This window comes from Nerophis ophidion, linkage group LG01 (genome assembly GCF_033978795.1).
Source record: "Nerophis ophidion isolate RoL-2023_Sa linkage group LG01, RoL_Noph_v1.0, whole genome shotgun sequence".
NCBI classification, from domain to species: Eukaryota; Metazoa; Chordata; class Actinopteri; order Syngnathiformes; family Syngnathidae; genus Nerophis; species Nerophis ophidion.
Genome location: NC_084611.1, coordinates 90228389 through 90248391, shown reverse-complemented (window position 1 = coordinate 90248391; position 20003 = coordinate 90228389). Strand labels below are relative to the sequence as shown.

The window sequence follows — 20003 nt, the reverse complement described above, 5'->3', positions numbered from 1 at the left end:
AAGAATACTGAGTTGCATCCCAAGAACACCAAACCTACTGTGAAGCATGGGGGTTGAAACATCATGCTTTGGGGCTGTTTTTCTGCTAAGGGGACAGGACGATTGATCCGTGTTAAGGAAAGAATGAATGGGGCCATGTATCGTGAGATTTTGAGCCAAAACCTCCTCCCATCAGTGAGAGCTTTGAATGCTTGACCAAATACTTATTTTCCACCATCAGTTACAAATAAATTCTTTAAAATTCCAACAATGTGAATTCCTGGATTTTTTTTTTTTCACATTCTGTCTCTCACAGTTGAAGTGTACCGATGGTAGCCCGTAAGGACCAGATGAGTCACCCGCTGGCCTGTTCTAAATATAGCTCAAATAGCAGCACTTACCAGTGAGCTGCCTCTATTTTTTTAATATTATTTATTTACTAGCAAGCTGGTCTCGCTTTGCTCGACATTTTTAATTCCAAGAGAGACAAAACTCAAATAGAATTTGAAAATCCAAGAAAATATTTTAAAGACTTGGTCTTCACTTGTTTAAATAAATGCATTTCTTTTTTTACTTTGCTTCTTATAACTTTCAGAAAGACAATTTTAGAGAAAAACTACAACCCTAAAAATGATTTTAGGATTTTTAAACACATATACCTTTTTACCTTTGAAATTCCTTCCTTTTCTTTCCTGACAATTTAAATCAATGTTCAAGTATAATTTTTTTTTATCAGAATAATAAATACATTTTAATTAAATTCTTCATTTTAGCTTCGGTTTTTTTCGACAAAGAATATTTGTGAAATATTTCTTCAAATTTACGATTAAAATTAAAAGAAATTAGTCTTGCAAATCTAAAAAAACATTAGAAACAAATTTAAATCTTATTTAAAAGTCTTTTGAATTTCTTTAAAAACTTTTATTATGGAAAATCTAGAAGAAATAATGATTTGTCTTTGTTAGAAATATAGCTTGGTCATATTTGTTATATATTCTAACAAAGTGCAGATTGGATTTTAACCTATTTAAAACATGTCATCAAAATTCTAAAATTAATCTTAATCAGGAAAAATTACTAATGATGTTCCATAAACTATTTTTTAAATTTTTTCAAAAAGATTCGACTTAGCTTTTTTTTTCTCTTCATTTTTTTTCAGTTGAATTTTGAATTTTAAAGAGTCGAAATCGAAGATAAACTGTTTCAAAATTTAATTTTCATTTTTTTCCTGTTTTCTCCTCTTTTAAACCGTTCAATTAAGTGTTTTTTTCATCATTTATTCTCTACAAAAAACCTTCCGTAAAAGGAAAAAAAATGTTTGACGGAATGACAGACAAAAATACCCATTTTTTATATATATATATATATAGATTTATTTATTAAAAGGAAATTGAGCAAATTGGCTATTCCTGGCATTTTATTTAAGTGTGTATCAAACTGGTAGCCCTTGGCATTAATCAGTACCCAAGAAGTAGTTCTTGGTTTCAAAAAGGTTGGTAGTTTTTTAAATGAGTTTGCTTGTTGATGATTTTGTTTGGTTTTGTATTGTGTATTTATATTTATATGGTAATTATTATTCTGTGACTGTAAATTGTTTACTTGTTTTGTTATTGATACTTTTATTTTTTTTCTATATTGTGTAGTTATAATTATATTTTTTTACTTGTAATCATACTGAGTTTATTTAAACATCCTTGGCTGCCATTCCTCCTCCCGGCCGCAGGGGGCGGTAATGACACCTAGAAATGTGACGGTGCGCAGTAGCGGAAGAAGAAGAAGAAGCAGTCTGGAGGAGGCAGAGCGTGAGAAGAAGATCCAAAATGGAGGAACGAGCAAACCTTAGGTCCTGCTGGTACTAAAACTGCGCGGCGTGGAACCAGTACCGGACCGCTGAGAGGACCAAACCGATATGCAGTGAGTTCTGGAGTCTCCTTTTTGGTGAACGCAACCCGGAAGTAAAAAGAAAGCGCGGGTCTGCTATAAATAAGCTAAATAAGCCGTTAGCTCGACAGAAACATCCCCGCCTTCGAACACGAGAACCCTCAAACTATTTATATTTATTTATTTCACATTTACATCCTGTTCAAATGCGCTCGCAACTCGCGTGCGGGCCGCAGAATGTGAAAGTTTATCCCTCCATCTTTGAAACCACGTTTTGGAGTCGGGACCTCAGTGACGTCATCACGGGGGCGTGGTAATTGGCGGGCTCCTACTTAACGGCAGGTGTGTGTGTGCCCGCAGGTCATGAAGCGGGTCCGCGCGGAGCAGATCCAGTACGCCGTGGCTCAGTACCTGAAGAGGAGGCAGTATGCAGACTCCGCCGAGGGCTCCATGAAGACCGCCAAACTCATGCAGACGACCGAGGAGATGGCCGCCAGCCTCACAGGTCAGCAAAGCACACTCTCTGGCCAGCCTTCCACTCTCAAGCATTCACACGCTGGTATTCGTGTTACAACCTAAGCCTGCAGTCCAAGGGAGTAGGTTTGATTTTTGAGATTGGTGGGGACACAAAAGTGCTCCAAGGCAGCACTCTGAAAGTTTACTTTTTTTTGTTTTTTTACATTAGCAATCATAATTTCACGTCATGCAGATGTTATAGGGTAAAGCCACTAAAATGAAAGCAAAGGAGACAACTTCGAAGATTCCTCATCTTTACTCTTTAGTGTAGTGCAACTGTGCATCATACTGTCAATTAACATAGCCTGCGGTCCATCAACAACATCAGAAATACAATAATACAATACAACATTGTAAATAAACTAGGGCTGGGCAACGATTAAAAGTTTTAATCGGAGTTAATCGCACTATTTCTCTGATTAATCGCGATTAACTGCATTGTATACGCCAGGGGCGCTCACACTTTTTCTGCAGGCGAGCTACTTTTCAATTGACCAAGTCGAGGAGATCTACCTCATTCCTATTTATAATTTATATTTATTTAAAAGGGTGGAATGCCATCTCCGGGTTGGGGAGGAGACCCTGCCCCAAGTGGAGGAGTTCAAGTACCTAGGAGTCTTGTTCACGAGTGGGGGAAGAGTGGATGGTGAGATCGACAGGCGGATCGGTGCGGCGTCTTCAGTAATGCGGACGTTGTACCGATCCGTTGTGGTGAAGGAGCTGAGCCGGAAGGCAAAGCTCTCAATCTACCGGTCGATCTACGTTCCCATCCTCACCTATGGTCATGAGCTTTGGGTCATGACCGAAAGGATAAGATCACGGGTACAAGCGGCCGAAATGAGTTTCCTCCGCCGTGTGGCGGGTCTCTCCCTTAGAGATAGGGTGAGAAGCTCTGCCATCCGGGAGGAACTCAAAGTAAAGCCGCTGCTCCTTCACATCGAGAGGAGCCAGATGAGGTGGTTCAGGCATCTGGTCAGGATGCCACCCGAACGCCTCCCTAGGGAGGTGTTTAGGGCACGTCCAACCGGTAGGAGGCCAAGGGGAAGACCCAGGACACGTTGGGAAGACTATGTCTCCCGGCTGGCCTGGGAACGCCTCGGGATCCCCCGGGAGGAGCTGGAAGAAGTGGCTGGGGAGAGAGGGAAGTCTGGGTTTCCCTGCTTAGGCTGTTGCCCCCGCGACCCGACCTCGGATAAGCGGAAGATGATGGATGGATGGATTTATGAAAGAGACATTTTTGTTACCAAGTTAAATGTGTTTAATGATAATACAAGCATGTTTAACACACATAGATTCCTTTCTTTCATGAAGAAAAGAATATAAGTTGGTGTATTACCTGATTCTGATGACTTGTATTGATTGGAATTATACAGTGGTGCTGATAACGTCCGCATTTTCAAATGGAGGAAAAAAAAAAGTCCTCCTTTCTGTCCAATACCACATGAAAGTGGTTGGATTTGGCATCTCATTTGTCCAACTTGCATACTCGTTTTTAAACACTTTGTTATGAGAGTAGCATATGTGTGTGGCCCTTTAATGTCTGGCAGCAGGTGAGTGACGTCAGTGAGAGTGCGGGTGGGCAAGCAAGTGAGAAAGTGGTCGCTGAGGGATACATTGGCATCAAACTCCGTAGCTTGCTAGCTTGTGCACGCTAGCTTTCTGAGACTCTAATTTTGTTAGCACAGGCAGGATGAAACAGGTCTTTTATGGTGAAGACAGGAACTGTGCAGTCGGTCTTTAGAGTTTTGACAGCAGGTACGGAGTCTCTAGAAATAAAATGTGTTTCTCTGCGTCCGCCCTGTTAGTTATTTTTTTCTTAAATATGAGCTCGCAGCAGCCAGCGTCATCTCACAAGATCCTCGGGTGCCGAGAATGTCAAACAACTGACGAAAGTGAAGTCTTGGTATGATTGATGATTGCTCATTTTTATGTCTATTTTTTAATGCCTGGCTTGAGATTGACTGACACACCCTCCGAGATCGACCAGTCGATCGCGATCGACGTAATGGGCACCCCTGCTATACGCAAAGCCCAATAATGAATTCAAAATTTGTGTGTAGTGCACCTTTTATTGGAATATTCTCACACATGAACAAAAGCGCCAAAACATTTGTTGTGCAAACACAATTTAAATCAGTCCTTGTTAAACAGTAGCAGTTAAATAGCATATTTTATGAAAATCAACTAAAAAAATGTAAATACAAACATTTAAGTTTATTACTACCACTGCCAGGGTATTTAAGTTATCCTGTTTGTTATGGAAAATAAATATAATCTTCATACAAATCTCTGAGCCACAATCATAACATCTGAACAGGCAATTTCTGAGGTAACAGCAGAAACATTTTTTTTATCAGGGATCTTATGTTTAAAAAACCTATATTATAGGTAGTGGGCTGTTTTAGGGAATTTTTGATCAAATTATCCGTAGTAGCAATATTAATAATGTTGTGTTTATTCTGCGTAGTGCACTTAAAATAATTATGACCATATCTAGGAATTGATATGATGGGAATTTTCCGATTGTTTGCTTGGTGCTTTGATAAACTGAACGCATATACATGGTACTATATTGTGATGTTATGAGCCAGGGAAAAAAAGAACTACCCTACCCAGCATGCAACAGGAGTGACGAGCATGCAGGTTGTGTCGCCATGACGGCATCTTGTATGTTGTGATATGCACGCTCTGAAAGCAAACGTTAAGAACTCCGCCAACACTCCTGGTCTGCATTATTCATAAATAGACAGACAACACATATACTCCGCTGCTTCACAGGCCGCTGGATGTAGCCGGCAAAGTATTCCCATGCTAGCTAGCCGGTCTAGCAAGCACGCCTCATCCAGTCCAAAACGGCCCGATCTATCCACATCCAGAATTGTCTGGCGGTCGTAAGTGATCCCGGAGTGACCACGCTGTAAGCCAGCCATGAAATTTGCAGAATTGTCCGGTATTTTTGCCAAATGTTCCATCTTTACCAAGAGCCCCTCGACGCCATCTTGTTAAGAAAAGGCGTTAACAAAATAAAAGCATGTAAACAACATACGCAAATGTGCGATAAAATAATTGTTGGCGTTAATAGATTGATGAGTTAACTCATAATTAACACACTAATTTGCCCACCCCTAAAATAAACATAAATGAACTGTAATAATCTTTTCCCCAACTTGTGTTTAAATCACTCACAATTTTTCCCTTCATCTACTTCTTTCTATTGCTGCTTTTTTACTGTAAATATGTTTGTCACTAATACTCAAATACAAGCAGATTAGTGTCCACTGGTTGTTCCTATTTGAAAGAGCCAAACACGTGCCCCCGCCGGTCTGTCACAGAAATGAACTGCTGGCAGATTTCTCTCAGGACAATATTGTCCAGTTTTCCCTGATGGACATGACACACAGCAAGATTTTTCAGTCTTACTTGTGTCATGGTGGTTCCAGGCCATGTTTTAAGTCTCCTTAAAAATTATAATCTAGGGAGGTTTTATTGTATTTCCACCACAAAGTTTTGTTAATTGGTATTTTCAAACCGTTGCTCACTTCTACACAAATACATGAAACTAAAGAATAATTTTAAAAATGAAACTGAAAGGTGAAATCCGGTGATCTGATTGGCTGTTAGCCTTATCACAGCGCAGGCTATCACTCCGCCTCAGGCACGTATGACTGCTATGAATGGAAGTTGTTGTCATGTATCCATGACAACGGACTCTTGCAGTCCGTAGTAAAAGACAGCTGATGATTTTACGATGTTAAAAAACGGACTAAAGTAGTTGAATTCACATGTTTAAGGTTAACTTTCACCTCCGGGGAGGGTTAACAATGGTAGAGGGGACTGAGCATTGACTTTCACCTGAAAAAAAGTGGAGGAAAAGACGAGATGCAGTGCTAATTTGGAGCTAACGTCACGGGTTGTGGAGATCCTCACATTCTTTACAATCATGGCCACCAGCAACGAGAGCGATTCGGACCGAGAAAGCGACGATTTCCCCATTAATTTGAGCGAGGATGAGGATAGTGAGAGTGAAGGACTAAAAAAATATATTAAAAAAAAAAAATAGGGCAGCGGGAACGATTTCAGATGTTGTTAGACACATTTACTAGGATAATTCTGGAAAATCCCTTATCTGCTTATTGTGTTACTAGTGTTGTAGTGAGATTATGTAGTTGTACCTGAAAGTCTGAGGGGTGTGGCCACGGGCGTGGTGACTGCCAGTGTCTCTGAGTTGGAAGCACGTTTCTCGCCATTGGGGCCGGGCTGAGCTTTTTTTTCCCCCTCCTCCACGGTGGAAGCAAGCTCCGCTCATGTCTACGGTAAGAGCCGTAGACATGAGCGGAGCTTGCGTCGTTCCTCATCTCTATGGAGATGATTTAATTTTCCAGCATGATCTGGCACCTGCCCACAGTGCCAAAACCACCAGTAACTGGTGTACTGACCATGGCATTACTCAATCCAATCCAATCCACTTTATTTATATAGCACATTTAAACAACAATAAAGTTTCCAAAGTGCTGCACAGCCATGTTAAAAACAATATTATGCTCCACCAATGCCTGAATAAAACAAAAAATAAATACAAATAAAAACAAATATGATTAAAAACTATTTTAAAGGGGAAAATCAATTAAAACAATACAATAAAAATCGAAGTGTATAAAAAACACAGAGGACAACAGAGGACCACACAACTCACGTAGTGTTAAAAGCCAAAGAATAAAAATGGGTCTTAAGACGAGACTTAAAACACTCCACTGTGGAAGCAGTTTGAAGATGGAGCGGCAGAGTGTTCCAGAGCTTAGGGCCGACCACAGAGAAGGCCCTGTCTCCCCTGGTCTTAAGTCTGGTCTTGGGCACCACGAGCTGGAGCTGGCTCTCCATTGGCCTGCCAACTCCCCTGACTTGAACCCCATAGAGAATTTGTGGGGTATTGTGAAGAAGAAGCTGAAAGACACCAGACCCAATAATGCAAATGAGCTAAAGGCCGCTATTGAAGCATCCTGGGCATCCATAACACCTCAGCAATGTCACAGGCCGATTGCCTCCATGCCACGCCACATTGATGCAGTAATCCGTGCAAAAGGATTCCTAACCAAGTAATGAGTGCATTAATTGACATTTTCAAATTTTTTTTTTTTTTTTGCTGTTATAACATTTTTTTTTTACTTGCTCTAAGGAAATTTTTTTTTTTTTTTTTTAGATAGGATTTTTGAGTTTTCTAAAGCTGTATGCCATAATCGGCAATAATAAAAGACTTGCGATATTTCAGTTGACGTGTGATGAATCCAGTATGTATGACATTTTCATGTTTTTAGTTGCATTACAGAAAATAAAGGACTATACAATTACAATATTCTAATTTTCTGAGACAGTCCTGTATCATGTGACTGGGCCGGCACGCTGGGTCTACGTAGGAAAAGCGGACGTGACGTAAGGTTGTCGAGGACGCTTAAGGCAGTGTACTTTTGTAGGTATTTCCTCATTTCTACACAGGTTGCCAAACACCTGCAGTACAGAGCTGCTTTGAAGAAGGATTTGTAGGTACAAGTCCCTTTTGGACTGACTGGTCCTGCAGGGGGCGCTACAACTTCAATATCACTTTCCTAACCATTAGTCAGTATAAAACAGGGGTAGGGAACCTGTGGCTCTTTTGATGACTGCATCTGGCTCTCAGATAAATCTTAGCTGACATTGCTTAACATGATAATTATGAATAATTATCACAGTGCTAAAAATAACGTGCAAAATATTAAACATTCTCATGCATTTAAATCCATCCATCCGTTTCTACCGCACCTGTTCAAGAAGTCGCATTAATGGTAAGAAGTATTTTATGTCACGATCGGGGGGTCGCAGCTTGCTGCAGGGTCGTTCCCCCAGGAAGGCAGACAGACTACTCGGGACATGGCATTTAGGTAAAAACATGATTTAATTTAAACTAAAAAAAGATACAAACAAAAATCGCTCACAGTGGAGGCACAACTTGGGATAAGGAACAAAGCTAACGCATAAACAGACTATGAACATAAATCATAGTTTTTCATCATAAATCATAGTAAATCATTTTTTTAATTTATTTTTTACCCCCCTTGGCCTTAATCTGCACCCCCACTCCAGGGCCCAGGCTAAGACCGATTTTTTTTTTTTCTAATTTTATTTTAATCTTCTATTCTTTTCTCCCATAACCCCCCTGTTTACCTGTATGTCATATTTTTTGTAAGGGGCGCTGGAAGCCGTCAGACCCGTCAGCGATCCTGTTCTGTCTCCCTGTAATGTTTGTCTGATCTTGAATGGGATTGTGCTGAAAATTGTAATTTTCCTGAAGGAACTCTCCTGACGGAATAAATAAAGTACTATCTAATCTAATCTAAATCAAACAAAACTTACTTGGCATGGCATGAAGCACGAAACTATGGCAAGGCACGAAACAAGTCAGCACGGAGCAAGAAAAGATCACATTGACGCCAGGGCGACTGACTGGCAAAAACGAGCTTAAATACTGCCTCTGAATAGTGCTCCGAAGCAGCTGAGCGGGCGTTTTGTCCACCAGAGACAGGTGGACAAAATGAGTAACCAAGGAAACCAGACAAGGGAGTGGAAAAAAACAGGAACTTAAAGAGTCCAAAGGACAAACAGTACATGGCCAAACAAAAACATGATCAACAGACATGACATTTTATTTATTATTGGTTAGCTTCAGAATAACAATGTTATTAAAAAGAAAAAGAGACTAATTATACTCTAGAAGTGTTGGTCTTACGGTATAGCTCGGATGGTAGAGTGGCCGTGCCAGCAACTTGAGGGTTGCAGGTTCGACTCCCGCTTCCGCCATCCTAGTCACTGCCGTTGTGTCCTTGGGCAAGACACTTTACCCACCTGCTCCCGGTGCCACCCACACTGGTTTGAATGTAACTTAGATATTGGGTATCACTATGTAAAGCGCTTTGAGTCACTAGAGAAAAGCGCTATATAAATATAATTCACTTCACTTCACTTAAAAATGCACGCATTTAGTTGTATTCAGTGTTAAAAAATATGATATGGCTCTCACTGAAGTACATTTTGAAATATTTGGCTTTCATGGCTCTCTCAGGCAAAAAGGTTCCCGACCCCTGGTATAAAACATCTCACCTGCCTGGAAAGAAGTGAAAGTTTCTGTTCCCCTGTATAATCTGTGTACTGTCTATGTGTGTGTGTGTGTGCAGTTCAGACCGAGTCCGGCTGCGCCAACGTGGTCTCTGCGGCGCCGTGTCAGTCGGACCCGCAGCAGTACGAGTCGCAGTACTCCAGGCTGCGCTGCTTCCTGTCAGGTAAGACGCCGCCGCCGCCTCTCCGCATTCCTCGCATAGCGCCCGTAATTGCACGTCATCGCTGTAACGAGGCCCCGCGGGCAAAATACTTTGCGAGATTGCGGTTGCCATTGTTGCATTTCAGCGTAACAAGTTGACAATAACTGCTCAAGAAAACAAAGTGGAGTCACAATGAAGGCGATGTTTATGCTTCTTGCCCGGGTATCGATTCACGTTTAAATCCACTGGTGGCGTATTTCCATATCTTTGTTTGTCCATCAGCACTCCCTGCAGGTCATGTTGACATTTGACATGAAGTAAGGCTGCACTCTTCCAAAGTGTGCCAGCTGGATGCTCATTGTGGTTATTCCTGTCAGGTTCAAATACCGGTGACATCTATTAGGCAGACAAGAAGCAAGGAATTAAACAAAGACAGGATTCAATTTGGCTCAGTGTGAATGTAGCATAAGACAAATGTTACACTCAAATGTGCAATAGTAAAATACTAGGGATGCACCGATTAATCGGTAACTGAATATATTCGGCCGAATATGGCAAAAAAAGCCACATTCGGCCTTCGGTGGAATGAGTTAAGAACAAGGCCGAATAGTGGCGTGTGACACAATTTTTCGACGCAATCAACCAACGTGCGGTGACGTTGGGATATGTTGTGTACCTGTATAAGTGTATGAGGTTACAAGCACACACTTAATTGAGATTTAGTGGGGCCTTTGTTTACATTATTAGCCTGTTGTGTAGGCTACCTGTATAAGTGTATGAGGTTACAAGCACGCACTTAATTGAGATTTACTTGAGCCTTCTGTTTACATTATTAGCCTGTTGTGTAGGCTACCTGTATAAGTGTAAGAGGTTACAAGCACACACTTAATTGAGATTTACTTGAGCCTTCTGTTTACATTATTAGCATATCTACTGTGGCTAAGCAGACTTTTGCCAAAAGGACAATAATTCATTTGTTGTTGGTATATCCACTTTAATGCACTTTATTTTTTTTTGGAATGCATGTTTTGTTTGAAGGCCCAATGTAAATCAAAAACTGTGCTTTTTTTGAAAAGCAAAGGCTACTGGAATATGAAAAAAATGTCAATATTCAATAAAAAAATACTTTATTTGAAAAACATGTCTAAATATTTATTCTAGGCTATTTATGCAATATAAAAAAAATTGTGAAAAACTGCATTCATTATTCGGTATTCGGCCTTCGGCCAATCGTTTAAGTTTTATTCGACTTCGGCCACAAATTTTCATTTCGGTGCATCCCTATAAAATACACAATTGATGTTATGCTCTAGTGATGTTTAATGTTTTTATTTTTAGTCTTGCATTCCTAAATGAAGAAAGATGTGTGACAGAAATAAAATTGAGAAAGGAAAATAATTCAAAAGAAGGAACATTAATCCCCAACAACTTCTGGAGCTTCTGTTTCTTCATGCCGATAACTATCTGTGTAGCTGCACATGTTGGAAATGTGCCACATCGGGTCCGTATGTGGGGTCAGATTGCGTTCACATTAGAAATTTTTTGTTGTTGTGATGTGAAATAAAAGATCAGATTGGACATCGGACCCCGCAGTGTGAATGTAGCCTAAGACGAATGTTACACTCAAATGTGCAATACTAAAATACACAATTGACGTTATGCTCTAGTGATGTTTAATTTTTTATTTTTAGTCTTGCATTCATTCCTAAAGGAAGAAAGATGTGTGACAGTAATACAATTGAGAAAGGAAAATAAATCAAAAGAAGGGACATCAATCCCCAACAACTTGTGGAGCTTCTGTTTCTTCACGCTGTTAACTATCTGTGTAGCTGCACATGCTGGAAACGTGCCACATCGGGTCCGTATGTGGGGTCAGATTGCGTTCACATTAGAAATTTTTTGTTGTTGTGATGTGAAATAAAAGATCGGATTGGACATCGGAGCCCGCAGTGTGAACCTACCCTGAGACGAATGTTACACTCAAACAGCACAATACTACAATACACAATGGGCGTTTTGCTCTTACAATGTTTTTTTTTTAATGTTTTTATTTTTAGTCTTACAATCCTAAATAAAGGAAATAACACTGAGAAAGGAAAATAATCCAAAAAAAGGAACTTCAATCCCCAACATAACTTCTGGAGCTTCTGTTTCTTCACGCTGTTAACTATCTGTGTAGCTGCAAATGCTGGAAATGTGCCAGTCTTGTTTGCATGCGGGTCGGATTGCGTTCACATTAGAAATCACTTTTTTTTTTGTCGTTGTGATGTGCACGACTCCTAGAAAGATCGGTTTGGACATCCGACCCCGCCGTGTGAACGTAGCCTAAGACGGATGTTACACTCAAATGCACAACACTAAAATAAACTATGGATGCTATGCTCTTGTAATGTTAATTTTATGTTTTTTTGTTTATTCTTATCAATCCTAAATGAAGGAAATAAAACTGAGGAAGGAAAATAATCAAAAAGAAGGAACATCAATCCCCAACAAAACTTCTGGGCCTTCTGTTTCTTCATGCTGTTAACTATCTGTGTAGCTGCTACTCAGTGGCCTTGTGGTTAGATTGTCTGCCCTGACGTTGGTAGGTCGTGAGTTCAAACCACAGCCGAGTCACACCAAAGACTATAAAAATGGGAGCCATTACCTCCCTGCTTGGCACTCAGCATTGAAGGTTGGAATTAGCGTGAAATCACCAAAAATTATTCCCGAGCATAGCCATTGTTGCTGCTCACTGCTCCCCTCACCTATCAGGGTGTGAACAAGGGGATGGCTCAAATGCAGAGGACGCATTTCACCACAACTAGTGTGTGTGTTACATTCATTGGTACTTTAACTTTACTTTAAATGCTGGAAATGTGCCACTCATGTCCACATGCGGGTCAGATTGCGTTCACATTAGAGTTTTTTTTTTTTTTTTTATGTTGTTGTGATGTGAACGACCCCTAAAAAGATCGGATTGGACATCTGACCCCGCCGTGTGAACGTAGCCTAAGATGAATGTTCCACTCAAACGGCACAATACTTGCAGTGTAAACCCTTTGTGGGGAACAACATAACACCATGCCATGGAGAGCTTCTGGTGCATTTATTGACATACAAAACTTGGTATCGGTATCGATTACCACAGGGGTGGGGAATCTTTTTGGCTGAGAGACCCAAGAATCCAAATATTTTAAAATGTATTTCCCTAAGAGCCATATCATTTTATTTTTTTTTCAACACAACACAAACGCGTGCATTTTTAAGTAAGACCAACATTACTAGAGTATAATAGGTCTCATATTCTTTGCAATAACGTTGATATTCTGAAGCTAACTGTAGAGGGGCGTGGCCTGCGGGCCTGCAGCGACGCTGGTTGTGCCAGGACCGGCCTCGAAATCAGCGACAGGTGCGTAGATGGCCCACTTGGGCCTTCTTATCTAATCACCTGTCGCTCTGTTATAAACAGCAGCCGGGAGGAGAGACAGGGTTGGAGCTGGAGCCAGAGCGCGAGCGAGAACGAAAGAGAAAAAGACAATTGACAATTGAAAAATAAAAAAATATCGTAACCCTGAAACAGGCTCTCAGGTCGGTGATTGGTGGTCTGAAGAACCCCCAGGAGGGTAAGCCATAAAAAAAAAAAAATAAAAAAAAATCATGCAATTTCTTGAACAAGTGCAGTAGAAAAAAGGATGGATGGATTAAATGCATGAGCATGTTTAATATTTTGAACGTTATTTTTAACATTTTGATTACAAGTGGAATTAGTCATTACTTATCGTGTTAAGCAGTGTCAGCTCAGGTTTATCCGAGAGCCAGATGCAGTCATCAAAAGAGCCACATCTGGCTCTAGAGCCATAGGTTCCCTACCCCTGGATTACCAGGTACTGGGAATTGTTGACCGTATCGGTCCAAATATCCCTACCGTGGATAACGGTTGTCTCTTCTCGTCCTGCAGAAGCGGACGCATCGTGGGCAAAGGAAGTGAGCAGCGTCCTCTACCCGCTCTTTGTCTACCTCCACCTGGACATGGTGCACTTTGGCCTGAAGGGGGCGGTAGACGGCTTCTACAGCCGCTTCCACGGCGCCTTCCTCCAGGACAGCGAGCAGCGGGCCACCGTGGAGCAGCTGCGCCACGTCCTCACCGCTCCGGACGTGGCGGCCAACCCCCGGCTGAAGGCCTTCCTGGAGCACAAGTTCGTGGTGCACCTGTCGGAGCCCGCCCACAGCTACCTGCTGCGCTACCTGCAGAGCGAGGACAACGGCGCCATCTGCAGGGTGCTCAGCACGCACCTGCAGCTGGAGGTCAGCGTCGCCAGGCGCACCGACTACCAGCTGTACGGCGGCGGCGGCGGGGCGTCCACCGCTGCCGCCGGCACCTCCACCGCTCCCAACCCGACCACCACGTGGGCGGGATTGGGCGGCGCTGAGGGCGGGGAGGGGGTGGCGCTCCCCACGGGCGTCCCGCAGAACGAGGCGGCGCTGGAGGCGCTGCTTGACTGCATCAAGAAGGTGAACGAGGGCCCCCCCTCACTGACCACCATCTGCTTGTACACCTTCCACCACACGGAGCAGCAGCTCAACACCGCCGAGGTGTCCGCCGACAGCCGGCTGCTGGCCGCCGGCTTCGACAACTCCGCCGTCAAGTTGTGGAGCCTCCGCGCCCGCAAACTGAAGGCCCAGCCGCACGTGACCGACGTGTCCCGCGTCCGCCTGGCCTGCGACGTCCTGGAGGAGGAAGTGAGTACTGCAGCGCTTTTTCTTTGATGTCGATGGGTTTGCATCAGGGGTCACCAACCTTTTTGCAAGTAAGAGCTACTTCTTGGGTACTGATTCATGCCAAGGGCTACCAGTTTGATACACACTTCAATACATTTCCAGAAATAGCCAATTTGCCCAATTTGCCTTTAACTCTGGTATTATTAGGGATGCACCGATTAATCAGTAACCGAATATATTCGGCCGAATATGGCAAAAAAAGCCACATTCGGCTTTCGGTGGTTTGAGTTAAAAACAAGGCCGAATAGTGGCGTGTGCCGCAATTTTTTGACGCGGTGACGCAATCAACCAACGTGCAGTGACGTTGGGATATGTTGTGTACCTGTATAAGTGTATGAGGTTACAAGCACACACTTATTGAGATTTAGTGGGGCCTCTGTTTACATTATTAGCCTGTTGTGTAGGCTACCTGTATAAGTGTATGAGGTTACAAGCACACACTTAATTGAGATTTACTTGAGCCTTCTGTTTACATTATTAGCATATCTACTGTGGCTAAGCAGACTTTTGCCAAAAGGACAATAATTCATTTGTTGTGGGTTTATCCACTTTAATGCACTTTATTTTTTTTTGGAATGCATGTTTTGTTTGAAGGCCTAATATAAATGAAAAACTGTGCTTTTTTTGAAAAGCAAAGGCTACTGGAATATTAAAAAAATGTCAATATTCAATAAAAAATTACTTTATGAGAATCAGCACCTCCAAGTCCGAGTCCATGGTTCTCGCCTGGAAAAGGGTGGAGTGCCATCTCCGGGTTGGGGAGGAGACCCTGCCCCAAGTGGAGGAGTTCAAGTACCTAGGAGTCTTGTTCACGAGTGAGGGAAGAGTGGATCGTGAGATCGATAGGCGGATCGGTGCGGCGTCTTCAGTAATGCGGACGTTGTACCGATCCGTTGTGGTGAAGAAGGAGCTGAGCCGGAAGGCAAAGCTCTCAATTTACCGGTCGATCTACGTTCCCATCCTCACCTATGGTCATGAGCTTTGGGTCATGACCGAAAGGATAAGATCACGGGTACAAGCGGCCGAAAGGAGTTTCCTCCGCCGGGTGGCGGGGCTCTCCCTTAGAGATAGGGTGAGAAGCTCTGCCATCCGGGAGGAACTCAAAGTAAAGCCCGCTGCTCCTTCACATCGAGAGGAGCCAGATGAGGTGGTTCGGGCATCTGGTCAGGATGCCACCCGAACGCCTCCCTAGGGAGGTGTTTAGGGCACGTCCAACTGGTAGGAGGCCACGGGGAAGACCCAGGACACGTTGGGAAGACTGTCTCCCGGCTGGCCTGGGAACGCCTCGGGATCCCCCGGGAAGAGCTAGACGAAGTGGCTGGGGAGAGGGAAGTCTGGGTTTCCCTGCTTAGGCTGTTGCCCCCGCGACCCGACCTCGGATAAGCGGAAGATGATGGATGGATGGATGGATTCAATAAAAAATTACTTTATTTGAAAAACATGTCTAAATATTTATTCCAGGCTATTTTATGCAATATAAAAAAAATTGTGGAAAACTGCATTCATTATTCGGTATTCAGCCTTCGGCCAAGCGTTTAAATTTTCTTCGGCTTCGGCCACAAATTTTCATTTCGGTGCATCCCTAGTTATTATTAATAATTATATTGATCTTTGTGGAAACACTGATCATCTTAATGATTTCTCACAACAAATATATATAGAAACAGATAATTATGGGAAAAAAAAGGGTATTTCTGTCTGTCATTTCGTCGTACATTTTTATTCCTTCTACGGAAGGTTTTTGTAGAGAATGATGATAAAAACACTTAATTGAACGGTTTAAAAGGAGGAGAAAACACAAAAAAATGAAAATTAAAATTTGAAATATAGTTTATTTTCAATTTCTACTATTTAAAATTCAACCGAAAATAAGAAGAGAAAAACTAGCTAATTCGAAATTTTTTGAAAAAAGAATTTATGTAACATCATTAGTAATTTTTCCTGATTAAGATTAATTTTAGAATTTTGATGACATGTTTTAAATTGGTTCAAATCCAATCTGCACTTTGTTAGAATATATAACAAATTAGATAGATAGATAGATAGATAGATATAGTACTTTATTGATTCCTTCAGGAAAATTAAAATTCCAGCAGCAGTGTACAGAGTTGAGATCAATTAAAAAAAAAAAGTAAATAATGGGGGTTTAAATGGAAAAAAAATTAGAGAAATATTACAATAAGAATAAAAAATAAAAAGCAACAATGTGAATAAAATTATAACAGTAAAATAAGAATATAACAAGACAAAGTAGGCAGTAGTGTCCATGTTAGTTTTGCATCCCCTGTCATCCTAAAAGAAAACAATAACCGTTTTTCATAACATGGTCACTACTGCCTACTTGTTTTACTGTTATAATTTTTTCTTTTTCACCATTTAAACCATTATTTATTTTTTATTTATTTTTTTAATTGATCTCAAATTGGACCAAGCTATATATTTTTAACAAATACAAATCATTAATTCTTGTAGATTTTCCAGAACAAAAATTTTAAAAGATATTCAAAAGACTTTGAAATAAGATTTAAATTTGATTCTAAAGATTTTCTAGACTTGCCAGAATATTTTTTGTGGGGCGGTTTAGCTCGGTTGGTAGAGCGGCCGTGCTAGCAACTTGAGGGTTGCAGGTTCGATTCCCGCTTCTGCCATCCTAGTCACTGCCGTTGTGTCCTTGGGCAAGACACTTTACCCACCTGCTCCCAGTGCCACCCACACTGGTTTGAATGTAACTTAGATATTGGGTTTCACTATGTAAAGCGCTTTGAGTCACTAGAGAAAAAGCGCTATATAAATATAATTCACTTCACTTTTTCTAAATTTTACTCCTAAATTTGAAGAAATATTTCACAAATGTTCTTCGATGATGTGGTCCTGTTGGCTTCATCTGGCCGGAATCTTCAGCTCTCACTGGATCGGTTCGCAGCCGAGTGTGAAGCGACCGGAATGAGAATCAGCACCTCCAAGTCAGAGTCCATGGTTCTCGCCCGGAAAAGGGTGGAGTGCCATCTCCGGGTTGGGGAGGAGACCCTGCCCCAAGTGGAGGAGTTCAAGTACCTAGGAGTCTTGTTCACGAGTGAGGGAAGAGTGGATCGTGAGATGGACAGGCGGATCGGTGCGGCGTCTTCAGTAATGCGGACGTTGTACCGATCCGTTGTGGTGAAGAAGGAGCTGAGCCGGAACGCAAAGCTCTCAATTTACCAGTCGATCTATGTTCCCATCCTCACCTATGGTCATGAGCTTTGGGTCATGACCGAAAGGATAAGATCACGGGTACAAGCGGCCAAAATGAGTTTCCTCCACCGTGTGGCGGGTCTCTCCCTTAGAGATAGGGTGAGAAGCTCTGCCATCCGGGAGGAACTCAAAGTAAAGCCGCTGCTCCTCCACATGGAGAGGAGCCAGATGAGGTGGTTCGGGCATCTGGTCAGGATGCCACCCGAACGCCTCCCTAGGGAGGTGTTATGGGCACGTCCGACCGGTAGGAGGCCACGGGGAAGACCCAGGACACGTTGGGAAGACTATGTCTCCTGGCTGGCCTGGGAACGCCTCGGGATCCCCCGGGAAGAGCTAGACTAAGTAGCTGGGGAGAGGGAAGTCTGGGTTTCCCTGCTTAGGCTGTTGTCCCCGCGACCCGACCTCGGATAAGCAGAAGAAGATGGATGGATGGATATTCTTCGTCGAAAAAACAGAAGCTAAAATGAAGAACTAAATTAAAATGTATTTATTATTCTTTACAATAAAAAAAAAATAATTTACTTGAACATTGATTTAAATTGTCAGGAAAGAAGAGGAAGGAATTTAAAAGGTAAAAGTGTATATGTGTCTAAAAATCCTAAAATCATTTTTAAGGTTGTATTTTTTCTCTAAAATTATAAGAAGCAAAGTAAAAAATATAAATGTATTTAAACAAGTGCAGACCAAGTCTTTAAAATATTTTCTGGGATTTTCAAATTCTATTAGTTTTGTCTCTCTAGAATTAAAAATGTCCAACAAAGCGAGACCAGCTTGCTAGTAAATACAATTAAAAAAAATTGAGGTAAGTGCTGCTATTTGAGCTATTTTTAGAACAGGCCAGCAGGGGACTCATCTGGTCCTTACGGGCGACCTGGTGTTGGTGAGCCCTGCTTTAGAGCTTTAAAGACAGCACAAGTCCTCTTAGTGGTTTTAGCCAGCGTTGTTTTCTCCATTCACCGGATGGGACTTTTCCCACCAAGTTGTGTAGCAGGACTTTGCGGTCCAGCGGGTGACGGCTGGCTCGTGTGTCCTCAGGTGGACGAGGAGTACGCCCTGGGCAGCGAGATCCAGACCCTGCGCGGCCACAGCGGCCCCGTGTATCGCACCGCCTTCCTGACGGACAGCTCCGGGCTGCTGTCCTGCTCCGAGGACACGGGCGTGCGCTACTGGGACTTGGGCAGCTTCACCAACACGGCGCTCTACCAGGGCCACGCCTACCCGGTGTGGGACGTGGACGTCAGCCCCTGCAGCCTGTACTTCGCCAGCGGCTCCATGGACCGCACTGCCCGCCTCTGGACCTTCTCGCGCACCCACCCGCTGCGGCTGTACGCCGGGCACCTGGCGGACGTGGACGTGGTCAAGTTCCACCCCAACTCCAACTACCTGGCCACCGGCTCCACCGACAAGACGGTGCGCCTGTGGAGCACCCAGCAGGGGGCGTCGGTGCGCCTCTTCACCGGCCACCGGGGCCCCGTGCTGGCGCTGGCCTTCTCGCCCAACGGCAAGTACCTGGCCTCCGGCGGCGAGGACCAGAGGGTCAAGCTGTGGGACCTGGCCTCGGGGACCCTGTCCAAGGACCTGCGGGGACACACGGACAGCGTCACCGGCCTGTCCTTCAGCCCCGACAGCAGCCTGGTGGCGTCCTCGTCCACCGACAACTCCGTCCGGGTGTGGGACGTGCGCGGCTCACATGGCGCCGCGCCGGCCGACGGCTCGTCCGGCGAGCTGGTGGGTACGTACACGGGGAACACGAGCAAAGTGCTCAACGTGCAGTTCATGGCCTGCAACCTCCTGCTGGTGACAGGAAGCGCGCGAGACAAGGCCCAGGCTTAGTCCTAATGAGGACCAGACCATTTGGGACTCGCCGCTTCCGGTCCGTGGAGGCCGGACGTGCCGGTGGGCGGGGCTTGCGGAGTGTAAGCTTGCATATTTCCACACGCTCCGCACCAAGTGTACATAAATGTCACAGCGTATTTTTCTAATATTCGTCAAAACCGGAGAAATGTTTTGTTGGTGCGCTTCCCGGGTTTGTTTGTTCTCTCATCAATAAATCACTTTGATTTGCCAAAAGGAGAAAAGTACACATTTTTGCCGCAGATGTCGAACCTCGGAATTGTTCCGTGGCGGCCCTTCTCAAAGCACCTCAGAAAACACTCTGCTAGTAGCGTAGTAGCACTAAGTGTTGATCAAAAACAAGGCAGGGGGTTTATTTTATTAAGGATATTTCCTATTTCTGGCCACGGTAACATCACAGACGGTTTGAACGGTCACACCGTGTCACAAATGACCGTTCTGTCCGTGTCTTTTTTATTTTGGCAGTAGAACATTTCAACATACCTGCTAGCATGC

At 43.2% G+C, this 20003-nt stretch overlaps 1 protein-coding gene across 1 annotated transcript; it reads left to right on the top strand.

Annotated features, from left to right (window-relative positions):
- The first annotated feature begins 1727 nt into the window (after positions 1–1727).
- Positions 1728–19724, top strand: taf5l (TAF5-like RNA polymerase II, p300/CBP-associated factor (PCAF)-associated factor). Its single transcript, XM_061915498.1, has 5 exons — positions 1728–1893; positions 2221–2365; positions 9579–9683; positions 13603–14384; positions 18690–19724. The coding sequence occupies exons 2-5, from the start codon at positions 2224–2226 to the stop codon at positions 19485–19487; spliced, it is 1827 nt and encodes a 608-aa protein (XP_061771482.1). The 5' UTR covers positions 1728–1893; positions 2221–2223; the 3' UTR covers positions 19488–19724.
- The last annotated feature ends 279 nt before the right edge of the window (positions 19725–20003 follow it).